This window comes from Clarias gariepinus, chromosome 2 (genome assembly GCF_024256425.1).
Source record: "Clarias gariepinus isolate MV-2021 ecotype Netherlands chromosome 2, CGAR_prim_01v2, whole genome shotgun sequence".
NCBI classification, from domain to species: domain Eukaryota; kingdom Metazoa; phylum Chordata; class Actinopteri; order Siluriformes; family Clariidae; genus Clarias; species Clarias gariepinus.
In genome coordinates, this window is record NC_071101.1 from 19,920,719 (window position 1) to 19,933,642 (window position 12,924).

The following is a 12,924-nucleotide window of genomic DNA, read 5'->3' on the forward strand; positions in this document are numbered from 1 at the left end:
AAATAAACAGGAATTGATTGTATAAATTAATAAGCAAGTTTTCAGCACATGTAAATAAACGGTAAAGAAAGTCATTCTTTACATTCTGAAACTTTCAGTTTTAACAGGAAAGTTGGTTGTAGATTTCTTTGTTTTAAGGACTTCAAATTTTTTTTTTTAATATGCAGACAGAAGTTAGTTTCTGCGCGTCAAAGATTGCTCACTTTTTCTATGAATGTTATAGTAGAGTACTTTCTAAAAAAATTTTTTTTTTTTTTTTTTTTTAAAAGAACACCGTTTAGAAATACAAACAATGCTTCAAATTTTGTATTTAAAAGGTTAGGATCTCCTTGATTATAAGAGCTAGTTTACAAACTTCTAGTTAAAGAATAAGTGGTTGATTAGTAAATTTGGAGATTTGGCCAGTTGATGTATACACTATAGTGAAACACTACTGTAGGCTTTCCATGATTTTACATGTGTAAAAATGGGCAGGAATGCAATAGGTCATGAGAACAGTCAAGTTTATTTGCATGCCAAGACCAGTGCGAAGGGGCATTTATTTATAGCAAACTATTACGTCACTCTGAGATTCCCTTTGGGGAAAAATATCACTTAACCGTGCATATCTATGATGAATAATTTATTGACAACTTGCCTACCTATAAAAAAAAAAAAGAAATAGGCTAAGGTTTGGCATATAGTAAAGGTAGTAATGCTTTTACACAAACTTAATCATTTATTGCTTAACATCATCTCTGCAGCATTTCGACAAAGTGCAAAGCCGATACAAAACATTCTCATTTTAAGAAAAAATATAGAATAATTCTCAAGCATTTAATATATGATTTTAAAAAGGATCCGCATGTAGTAGCCCTATCTGTGATGAATGATTTTTTTTTCTCCCCCCAATGAGTTATTCTCGTCGTTCACTCATCGTGATGAGTCGCTTGTCGTTTTACTCGCCTGCGCAAAGACGCCCTGGCGGATGTGAGGTCTTGCGATTTAAACCAAACCACTCCCTCATCCTCGTCCAACTTCCGGGCGCTGCAGGTCGGCGTGGGCACCTTGACCGTGTTGCCGAACTTAGAGTAATCCACGGCGTACATGCCGTCATCCTCGGACACGGTAGGCACGAAGCGATGGCCCCAAAAGATCTCCTCCGGCACGTACGACGTCCGCGCCTGTGTGGTGATGCCGGTGGTCTCCACCACGCCCTCCAGCACCACCACCACCTCGATGTTCTCGCTCTGTAAGCTTTCAGCACAAAGCTCATACATGGGGCTGCTCTTGTCAATCACGTGGCTGATGATGAGCGGCGACACGAGGAAGATGCTGCTGCCTCCGACCGGGTTGTCCGTCTGGATGTCGATCTGCTCCAGAGGAATCACCTCGCCCTCGTCCGTGCTGCTGCGGCGGACGAGCTGCATGCGCACTGTGGCGCTGATGATCATGCTCTTGCGCAGGTCGCCGATGCGCACCATGAAACACAGCCTGCCGTTCCTGAGCGAGATCACCGCGTGCTTGCTGAAGATCAGGGTCTCGGCGCGGCGGCGCGCTTGCGCCGTCTTCATGAAGATGCAGCCTAGCATGATCGCGTTAATCACCAAGCCCACGATGTTCTGTATGATCAGGACGATCACTGCGGACACGCACTCCTCCGTGATCATGCGCCCCCCGAACCCGATCGTCACCTGCACTTCGATGGAGAACAGAAACGCCGAGGAGAACGAGTGGATCTGGGTGACGCACGGCACGAACCCGTCCGCGTTCGTGTCCAGGTCCCCGTGCGCGAAAGCGATGAGCCACCAGATCATCCCAAACAGGAACCAACTGCACAGGAAGGACATGGTGAAGATGATCAGCGTGTAAAGCCATTTCAGGTCCACCAGCGTGGTGAACACGTCCTGCAGGAAGCGGCCCTGCTCGCGGATGTTGGTGTGCGCTACATTGCACGCGCCGTTCTTGGCGACAAAGCGCGACTTCCTCGGTTTCGACTTGAATTTGGGTTGCAGCACATCCTCCGCCAGCCGGGTCAGGACATAATCGTCAGGAATGATACCTTCCCTGGACAACATTGCTGTCCCATGCTACAGCCTCCACACTTCGCCTCCTGATTTCCGAGCACACACACACCCACACACACTCAGGGCACACGCAGTGTTCAATGCGCACGAGGTTACCGGGTTGCCAGATTGAAATCAGTGTTTACTGTCCATTCTCAGTTCCGAGGAAAACACGTCGAGCGAAGACACTCCCTGACAGCGCTGCGCTCCGGAGACACCGTTGGGTTCGCTCTGCTCAGAGATAGTGTAACCGAACCAACCGCCCACCTTCAGTGCCTCAGCTGCTCCTGTCAATCACTCCAAACAAGATATTTCTGTCCAGCATCCTCTGGCCTCCGTTTGGCGATGATGTTCTGGTGTGTGTGTGTGTGTGTGTGAGTGTGTCAGAGCGCGGGAACTAACCACGAGACCCGAGTGTGTCCATGTCTCCTCTTAACTCCGGGAGAGATTAGCAGTCATTTCCCGCCGCGTGCTCTCACTGACCCTGACCGAGCACACACACACACACACACACACTCTCACACACTCTCCACTGAGGTTTTCTGCTGAGCTCAACACAACAGAAACACTGCTGGAGGAAAACGAGACGCACAAGGACGGTCTGTAGAACAGGACCCTCGAGTGGACCGCTGGTGAAGACGCACGTGCCAGAGCTCTCTGTGGAAATACACCAGACCCAGCTGTCCGTCAACTGTGTACTGTACGTAGCCAGACATCCCAACAATGTGACAGAACTTTAACTCTCTGGGGTTCCAGCAGGAATTGTAGGTCCTGTCAGGTAATAAGCAAGTTGTCACGTGTCAGATTTGTATTATTGCCAGATTTATTCATCCTTGGATCCTCCGTGTATTCAGAGCCTTTGGGATCATCCCCTTCTCTTAGTAATGGCACCCTTGTTTGTTAATAAGCCAATTTCACAAAATTTCACAATTTAAATTCCGTACATTTTATACATTAACACTGCTTAGCATGTATGTTTTAAAGATCCTCATACTGTATTTACTGTATTTGCTTTATTATTTTTAATTTTAACTTGGTTTGACATTAATTTAATGTGTAAATCTTTGATCAATTATTTAAACATTGATTACACTGAATGTAGCATGAAAGAGGATAAAAAACAGGAATGTTGAATTGATAATGTATTTATTTATTATTTTTTAAATATTTTTTGTCCTGTGACGGATTGGCACCTCATCCAGGTTGTACCCCGCTTCCTGCACTAAGTATCCTAAGATGATAAATTAGTGTGAGTTATGTATTTATCTAAGGATTGGCGTCCTCTCAAATGCAAAATTAAATGACTAATTTATGATTCGCTCCAGATGGAGCTTTCAGTAATGCATATTGCATCAGCTTGCACTATATTATGATTTGACTGTGGCTCCTTGTATTTGCACACTTAGTCTTATTTGCTGATGACTTACTGATTAAGTCTCATTAATGACTATCTTTGTAAAACAATATATTTTTCCTGTGGTATAAGGGCATACACTGTGATGTAAGTTTCTGTGACTGTGTGTTTTGCAATAAACTATTAGTCACGTCCTTAATGATCTCATTTGTATAGTCAATGCAATTATAAAGGACAAAACTTTTATTAGATACAGTAGTTACCTTTATATGAAAAAATATAATTTATATGATATGAGCATGTATGTATATATAAGTAGTTGTTTTTTTATTGCATTATATCATATTTACAAATATGTTACATGGTACAAAATAAAACAATAATACATAATACAATTGCACTTTAAATGGAAGGTCATCTGTGGTCATTTGTCTGCTCGAACAAAAGAGGCAAAAGCGCTTCCCTCTGTACTGAGAAGGACCTCAGGTTTATCAAACTCGAGAATCTCCCCTCTCTTCATTACCATCACCAGATCTGCATTCAGGATTGTGTGAACCCGATGCTGCAGAATAAAAAAAAAACATGCACAAATCAGCTAAAATTGACCCATGCAGTGTATGTGTGTGTGCGTGCGTGTGTGTGTATTTCTCTTGTTACCAGTGTTGGCATCTCTGCATATTGCATGCAGTCCTTTCATTAGAGCTTTTAACAGAGATACAGTATACATAGGTTATATAAGACTTTTTTGCTTTCTCACCGCTATAATGACCACTGTTCTGTCAGCAAAGGCCGTCATAACAACTTTCTGTAGAATACTTTCCTGCAAAACAGTTTAATAATGTAACATTTTCTTTTCTTTTTTTAGTTGTGATCACAAGAGAGTATACTGTATTAAGCCCAAGTTAAAATTTCTTCAATATGTTCTGTCACTAAAATACTTAACTCATGGCACATATTGTATTTTAAAATGATTTATGGAGAAATTAAGTTAAAAGGCTTTTAGGTCCATTTCAATTAAACAATTACCCAAAGGGTAATATTATGCTCATGTTACTAAATTGTTGACCATGGTATCTACCAAAAAAAATAAAAATAGTCTCTTACTGTTGCCATGTCTATTGAGGCGGTGGCCTCATCCATGATCAGAATGCTGCTTTTGCGTACAAATGCTCGCGCCAGGCAGAACAGCTGACGTTGTCCCTGACTGAAATTCTCCCCCCCTTCTGTCACTATTGCATCTAAAATAATAATAATAAAAAAAGCAGCACAGGATTAGGTCATACATCTTCTGTTATGTATGCTCTTTATAAGGATAATTATAATTTTTTTTTTCTGACTTGAAAATGGATTGTGTATATATATAATTTATTTATAACTAATCATTTCAAATGGATGCTTTGCTTCCAGTGTCCACAGACCAAATAAAAGGGATAGATCATTTTAATGAAATAAACAAGTGTTATGTTATCTCTTAAATCAAGATCTTTTAAATTTAGATCTCTAGAGGACTTTATTAAAGGCAGATATAGTTGGCTGTTGAACCAATTAAGTCTATAAATAAAAGAAAGTCAGCATTTAGTAACATCAAAGGAAGGAATACCTTTGACTTAACTAAATGCTGATAAGATTCTTTAAACAGCTTAATGCCTGTGCATTGATTTCCTAAGCTCTAGAGTAAGAGAAGAAAAGCCAGAGTCATATCTAAGTTTGCCCTTTTTAATTAATTTCCATCTCACTTACCAAGACCCCCATGCAGTGTTTGCACTACAGGTTTGAGTTGGGCAATTTCCAGGGCTTCCCAAAGCATGCTGTCTGTAGCCTTCATCTCTGGGTCTAGATTAAAACTGAACACAATAATAAGGTTTACAGAATTGTATTAAACGTCTCAACAAATGGTAACCAAATTTGTCTGATTTCCTGGTTTCCTTCTATTCCTTCTCTAGTACTTAATGTTTTAGGAATCAAGAAAATTCATAGTCTTTCTGTAAAATTTCCTAACATTGTGAACAAAAATCAGCATAGCAATTGAGGTAGAAGGTGCAATTTTGTAGCAGATTGTTTGGGGTGTGGTTATTGATGTATACCTGCTGTCTTTCCTGTTCACTCTTCATTTATCTAAAATCTTTACAAAGACCCCAACCTTCTTAGGCATATGGCTTAGCTGGGGACTTGGCATTGTTTACAGAAGTAGAGCAGTACTAAAAGAGACTTAAAGTCATTTGAAGTACAAGCACACATGACTACATACACTAAATTTGTCCATATATGACTTGAATGAGAATAATTAAATTCTCTCGATTTGCTTTCACTGTGACCAAATTTAGAAATTCAACAGAATTATTCATTAAATAAGTGAATCATTTCAGTCTCATTCCATGAAAAATGGGTTCTAACCGTATTGTTCCACTAAAGAGAATGGGATCTTGAAGGATGATAGATAAACGGCTCCGCAGGGTCTGGAGAGGCAGCTTTGCTATGTCAATATCATCTATGATTATTCGCCCTTTTAAAAGAAAGTTTACAAATAGTTAATTAATCAACACCATGATCTTAAAAATAAAGAGTATATGTGATGATGAGAGAAACACTGCTTTTAAATTGTACCCTCAAAGGCATCCACCATACGAAAGAAGGCTAAAGAGAAAGACGACTTGCCACTTCCTGTCCTGCCACAGATGCCAACCTACAGTAAAAATCCACAAAAAGCTGAATCTTTAATCATTTATATACACCAATCAGCTGTAACATTATGACCACCTGCCGAATATTGAGTAGGTCCATCCTAAAAAAAAAAGTAATCCAGCTTCGTGACACCTTTCTGTTGGAACCAGCATTAACTTTTTTAGCACTTAGACCTACAGTAGCTTTTCTATTTTGACTGACTAGCGTTCACTCCACATGTGCACCCATGTCCTTTGGCCACGCATGCCTCTCTTGCCAATTCACAATTTTTTTTCTTCCTTAGACCACTTTTGGTAGGTTCTGGCCACTGCAGACTGGGAACATCCCACTAGAACTGAAGTTTTGAAGTTGCTCTGATCCAGTCGTCTAGCCATCGCAATTTGACCCTGGTCAGAGTAGTTACAGTTACCATATCTCATTACAGCGGCATTTGGAAGTGGGTGGAATGTATTAGAAAATATATATATTTTGTACCAGAAGTGTGGTTAGAAACAAAAAAAGGGCAACCGTAAAGATTTGAGTAACTACTAGGGTCAGAACCTAGGAAAAAGTGTTCCAAAAAAAAAAAAAAAACTGGGAACAGGGTCATGGGTGGCATGGATAACTGAAGCATGTGAAAAGAGAAGGCTGGCTTGTGATGTCCTCGAATAGAAGAGCTACTGTAGCTCTAATTGATGAAAAGATTAATTCTGGTTGTGACTAAAAGGCATTAGAGCACACAGTATATCTCTGTTTTGATGGCACAAGTAGGGACCTACTCAGATTTAGAGGGTAGTCAGAATGTACTGTAGGTAGTCTTGGCTAATTTTGAGTCCAGTGCTTGTCTCTGTTTTTTGTCCAAGGATTTGATCTCATTCCATAGAGTTGTGGTTTTACCTTTTGTCCTGGTCTGATGTGAGCATTGGCATGCTTTAGGACCGGCTTTAGCGTGCTGTCATACCTCACACTCAGATTCTGGATTTGAATCTCGCCCTGCTGTGGCCAGCACTCAGGGACCTGAGACGAAGCTGAGAGAGAGATGAGGAAAAGAAGGAGGGAGAGGCAGAAAGATAGCAAGATGACAGTGAAAAAATGAATAAAAGTCAAACCTTCCAGGAGAGTAAATATGTGGTATGGATAAGGCCAGTAAAAGCATTCCTGCTGAGTAAGAATGCTGTGTAAGATGTGGATGTAGGTCAGCATCAGCAGCCTCTCAATGTCTAAAGCCTTTTTACTCACAGAGCAACCCCTCGTAGTTCTCTGGTTCAGTCTTTAGCAGGTTGTTTATCCTCTTTACTGCTCCCAATTGAACCTCAATATCAGCCAGGTTGCGTACCATCCAGTTAAGATAGTTTGATACCTGACAACACATATTTAGACAAGAGATGGGTGGGTTGTTATCCAAATACCAGAATCCGAAAATAATTTCAACATAGTCCTCTTATGACTGATCAATATAATTTAGTTTTTTTTATTATTATTTTGGCTTAGTGGGTAGCACTGTTGCCTCACACCACCAGGGTGGGGGTTTAAATTTCACCTCTGGTCCTGTGTGTATGATCTCCCTGTGCTGGGAATAGGTTTTGGTGCAGATCTGACTGACATTGCCAGATTGTCTATTGTGTGTGATGAGTGTGTGACTGTGTTTGTGCTTTGTCCTGAGATAGCCTCCAGGCCCTGCTTAAGCCTGCACAGGATAAGTCATTGATATAAATAACTACACTATAGTTTATTGTAGTTACTAAATAAGCCATAGCAGATACTGAATAAGTGAAAGTAAATTTAAAGGTAAAAAAATTAAAAGCAAAAGAAAAAAAAACATTTCTTTTAATAAATAACATGATTTTAAATGCCATCCAAGATTTACACACACTACCCAATGTTTTACGTAAATCTGTTTAACTGCTTGTTAACACAAATACAGTATGTAATTAGACAATCACATGGCCATCATAGGTAATTTAATTTAAAAATATATATATATTTTCAGATATTTTACTGGGTAAGTTCTCTAAGTGATAATGCCTTGCTGATGCCGGAGATCAGAGGAAAGTGGCCAGACTGGTTCAAGATGATAGAAAGACAACAGTAACTAGAGTAACATCTCATCACAACTAAGGTATGCTGAAGAACATCTCTAAATGCATTATGCATTGAAACTTGAAGCAGATGGGTTACAGCAGAAAAAGACCACATCGGGTGCCACTACTGTCATCTAAGAGTTAGGAAACCGGGGCTACAATTTGCGTTGGCTCATCAAAATTGCATAATAGAAGATTGGAAAAACATTGAGTATCGATGATGAGTATCGAATTCTTCTGTAACATTCAAATGGTTGGGTCAGAATTTGGTATAAACAACATGAAAGCATGGCTCCATCCTTTCTTGAATTAACGATTCAAGCTTCTGCTGGTGTGGAAGAGATTTTTTGGTACACCTTGGGCCGCTTATTACCAACTGAGCACCTTTGTGATGTGTTGGCACATGTGCAGCCAACAAATCTGCAACAACCTAATGATGCTATCATGTCACTATGGACCAAAAATCTAAAAAGGTAAAACCCAGTACTAGCAAGATGTACCTAGTGGTCAGTAAATATATTTTGCACTGTAATAAAACTACTTTCCTCAACATGTTGGTCAGATTACACTTAGCCTACAGTTACCTACATTGCTCCCTGTTAATAATGACACCGGTGAAAATTAGCCATTGCTTCATCTCAACATTAAAAAACAACAATGAGGCAGTCTATCTTTAGTTCTACTATAACATCACTTTTATGTTAGACCTTCCAACAGTATTTCCTGTGTAACAATTTGTAACATTAGATTGAAATAATAAATTTAATTATTATTCGATCCCTGGACACCTCTATACAACCCCATGGCTGTGTGCTCGCCTGTGGGCATGGATTTATAACTTGGCAAGGACTTGGCAAATGTCCCAGCAAGGTTAGGAATATATGAGAGTTATGACTTTGGAAGAACCTTTAGCTAATCCTCATGAGAAAAAGCTGTAGAAAAAAAACATCAATACTGCAATACTGTGTGTGTGTGTGTGTGTGTGTGTGTATACCATCAGAGCGTATGTCAGTCCCAGGCCGACCAGGCCAGTAGACAGTTGGCTGTAGAGACTGCTGGTGATAGAAGCCACTGCAGCTATGAGGACAATACAGGCTCCAATATACTCCTGATAGAGATTGTGTAGACAAGAGAAGTAAAAACCGAAGTGACAGTTTTAGACACAATCAAATACACCGAAACTGGACTCAATTTTTTATATTTTATTTAACCAGCAGGTTCAAGAAATTCAGCGTAGTGGATAAGCAATACCAAATAATCAGTTAAAAAATAGAACTCACTACATAATTGGGCTGTGAATACTTATATATTTTGGTTCTATATAGAGTATTCACTAAGTAGTAACATTATTTATTCTTTTGAAGCTGTTACTGAATGGCTGTTGTGTTGGCTGAAGCGACTGCTGGCTCAGAGTGTATGAGCAGGGAAACTCACCATGCGTACTTCCAGCCAACGGTTGGCAGCAGTAAGGAAGAGCGATGCCACATTATTAGCATCTGTAAGCTCCAGAAGTCTCCGACGAAATCTGGCGTCATACCTATATCATATACACATACACACACATTATTGCTGTAAGAAATAATTATCTAGTCCAGTGTTGTGAAACTGTTTAACCAACAATGATAAGGGAAAATTTCATTTAGACGGACACTTCTGTTGGTGGTGAGCTCACCGGAAAGGACCCTCACCTGAAGGCCCGGATGGTAGTGAGACCCTCTACTGTTTCAGAGAAGTGAGAGAGCAAAGGGAGTTGGGTACTGTCCTCAAGCTGATGCAGATCTCTGGACACACACAAATGCACACTCACGTCATCTTTAAACAACTGTAATGACTTGATCTCTCATCTAACATGATCATATCTTACACTTACATTTAGTGTGTAAAATATTGTATTTTAATTAGATTATATTAACATTGGTTGTATTAAAATTAGTTGTTAAAAGTAGATGATAATAAATAGCTTTGTTTTTTTATGTCTTTCTATATCTATAAATATACTGACTATCCTGTGGAAAAGGCAGTGCTTCTCATACTTGAACGCCACTCTGAAGTATTTCTGGATGAAGTAGCAGGCAATAGCGAGCGGAGTGAGAGCGATGAGGAAAACAGGTGTGACATATGATATAACACCCAGCGCAGACACACACAGCAATGTGGAGCGAATCAAACACTCCAAAGTAGTAGGAATATGCTGGACAGAGAGAGAGGGAAAGAGAGATTAGAGATAGGGAAAAGGAGAACGAAAGCCACAAAAAGTATACACATTAATCTTAGTGCCATTTTCTTGTTTAGTTGAATTGTTTTTGTGTAGCCACTGAGACCTATTAATCTAATAGTTGAAGCATATTAAATCTTCTAACCCCAATCATAACCCACAATTGAGTTCCAGTTGGAAAGTGAATCAGCTTTGATCAGAGTAATGCAGATGATGTTTCTATACACTTGCTTGTGTTTGGAATCGTTTTCTAACTCCATGGTCATTCCTGATTTTTATTTCTTTCTACATTGTAAAGTAATGCTGTAGGCATCCAAAATATGCATTTTCATAAATCTCCTTTGACAATGTTAATGTTGAGATGTGTCTGCTACTCGTCCTCTGTAAAGTCTTCATAACGGCTCTAATCGGTGGTACTGTTTGTTAATTGGTGATTTTTGAGGCTGGTAACTCTAAATGAACTTCTCCTCTGCGGCAGAGGTCAGTTTGGTCTTGACTTCATAAAAGCCAGTTGCAGTTTCATTATGGTGCTTGATGGGTTTTGCAAATGCACTTGACAATACTGTGCTTGCAAAAACTACAGTATTCCAGAACAGCTGATTTCATGTCTTATATGTGTTATTTCATGTTTCAGTTTTGAAATCCCCAGTATTGTTTTAGAATGTAGAAAATAAATTACTGAACAATAACAAAGAAATTTCCAAAATGATCCCAAACTTTTGGGTGGTAGTGTACGTGCATTTTGCTTGTAATAGAATACCGTATGACATTTCCTTCTACTTGTTTTCTAAAATTGCCACCAAAACAAACAAAAACGAACAATCCAGCAATATAACATAAAATAGCCTGCAGAAAGGTCATGGCCTGCATAAAAAAAGACTTCAATATTTCCAAACTGCACACATTACAGCACACAATGTGGTGTGATTCCTCATGCTCGAAGAAACACTATTTCACAGTTTCACTGGGATATGCCTGTGCCATTAGGGAAAAAACTCCATTGATGTGCTAATCTGGTTATTCAGTACATTAATGTCGTCAGCTGACTTCATTTTATTGCCACATAAGGTTGCTGAGCCTAGACCTGACCAAGTGAAGCACCCCCCAGATCATAAAACTGCCTTTAGAGGCTGGTTCATAAGGCCTACAGCAGCCATTATGCATGGTGGATGCATCATTTCACATGCTTTATTTCTTACCCGGGTGCGTTCATCACTCTGAAATATAACCAGATGAACAATTCCTATTACCCCAAAATCCATCATTATGCTCTCTAGCAAATCAAAGCCTTTTTTTGTAGTGAACAAATAGATTTCCTTTAGGCTTAGAGCTGTTTAATGCCAAAGTTCTTTGGAAATGTTCTCTATTAAACATAGCATGGTTTTGAGTATTGATTTTTTCCAATGTACCTTCACCATGTGTTTTACGTGATCTCCATTAATAATTTTTTTCCGAGCACATTTTCCTCGCCAATGGTTATGGTTTAGAACTATTCTTCCAGGCTTTTTAACACAGTTCCAGAAATTTCACATATCCCTAGTCGTTTTCTGCTTATCAACCTAATTTAGCCTAATAATTTGACGTTGCAAGATCAGTGTTTCTCAACATTTTTTGCAGAAGACCACCCTGTACGTTTTAGTGTTTTCCCTGCTCTATCACCCCCTCTTCAATTATGGCAAGGTTGTTAATTAACTGATTAGTTAAATCAAGTGTGCTGGAAGCTAAGAAAACAAAAAAAATCTGCATGCCAGGTGGTCCTTTAGGCCTGGAGTTGAGAACCACTAATGTAGGGTAAATATTGGGAAAATGGGACACTTAATATTTAACCCGTGCATCTTCACCTGTGTGTTCATTAGTGATTGGTTCATTTCTTTGCATTGATCTTTAAGCTCCAAGACGATTGGAGCTTACTAATTATTGTTGATGATGTAACTCAGAATGGAAACAGCAGAAACATTTAGTCAGTTTTAGTAACGCAAGAAAACGAACCAAAACACAGTAACACTAACAACTTCATTAGGAGGGAAAGTAGAAGGTTTTAGAATGGCTAAGTCAATCTCTAACCCGTACTTAACCTAAATGAGCATGAAATTTACCTTCTAAAGATGAGACTGAAGTGAGAAACTCCCTTAAAAACAAACAACAACTAAAAGAAGCTTTGTTACAAGCTGGGAAATGTATTACAGAAGACGAATGCAAGAGTTTGATGATGTTAGCTCAATGCAGTTCCAAGCAAGTATTATAATTGATAAAGAAATGAAAACTGAAATTCTACTGATCTTAAACCCAACTTTTTTTTTAATGTATACAGTAGCAGAGACTGAGTAATTGGTCATAATTATTGTTTTAAAATCGTATTGATTCTGTGGGGGTGTATAGGTCTGTGTGTATATATGTGTGTGTGTGTGTGTGGTTGGTGCAGTGGTGGTGGTGGTCTGTGTGTGGGCGGGGGGTGGTCGCTGGGTGTTTTTTGGTTGTTGTATTTGTTTATTGCACAGCAGCATTGAAGAGTTTTTTTTAACCTTTAACAAAAAACAGTTCTAAGGTGATTAATGGTCATTGCTAATA

At 39.4% G+C, this 12,924-nt stretch overlaps 2 protein-coding genes across 3 annotated transcripts in view; both read right to left on the reverse strand.

Moving 5' to 3' along the window:
- Positions 1-486: 486 nt before the first annotated feature.
- On the reverse strand, positions 487-2,673 carry kcnj11 (potassium inwardly rectifying channel subfamily J member 11). Its single transcript, XM_053476884.1, has one exon. The coding sequence runs from the start codon at positions 2,055-2,057 to the stop codon at positions 909-911; it is 1,149 nt and encodes a 382-aa protein (XP_053332859.1). The 5' UTR covers positions 2,058-2,673; the 3' UTR covers positions 487-908.
- Positions 2,674-3,669: 996 nt separating this feature from the next.
- abcc8 (ATP-binding cassette, sub-family C (CFTR/MRP), member 8) overlaps positions 3,670-12,924 on the reverse strand; it is a 49,262-nt gene continuing 40,007 nt past the window's right edge. For both annotated transcript variants that reach the window (XM_053476871.1, XM_053476864.1), the window contains 12 exons: positions 10,175-10,332; positions 9,830-9,922; positions 9,576-9,678; positions 9,136-9,249; positions 7,300-7,420; positions 6,958-7,088; positions 6,004-6,082; positions 5,794-5,902; positions 5,140-5,243; positions 4,504-4,637; positions 4,157-4,219; positions 3,670-3,961 (listed from right to left, as the gene is read on the reverse strand). In XM_053476871.1, the coding sequence (XP_053332846.1) occupies positions 3,824-3,961; positions 4,157-4,219; positions 4,504-4,637; positions 5,140-5,243; positions 5,794-5,902; positions 6,004-6,082; positions 6,958-7,088; positions 7,300-7,420; positions 9,136-9,249; positions 9,576-9,678; positions 9,830-9,922; positions 10,175-10,332 (1,347 nt within the window). In that variant the 3' untranslated portion in view covers positions 3,670-3,823. The remainder of the gene's footprint in view (positions 3,962-4,156; positions 4,220-4,503; positions 4,638-5,139; positions 5,244-5,793; positions 5,903-6,003; positions 6,083-6,957; positions 7,089-7,299; positions 7,421-9,135; positions 9,250-9,575; positions 9,679-9,829; positions 9,923-10,174; positions 10,333-12,924) is intronic.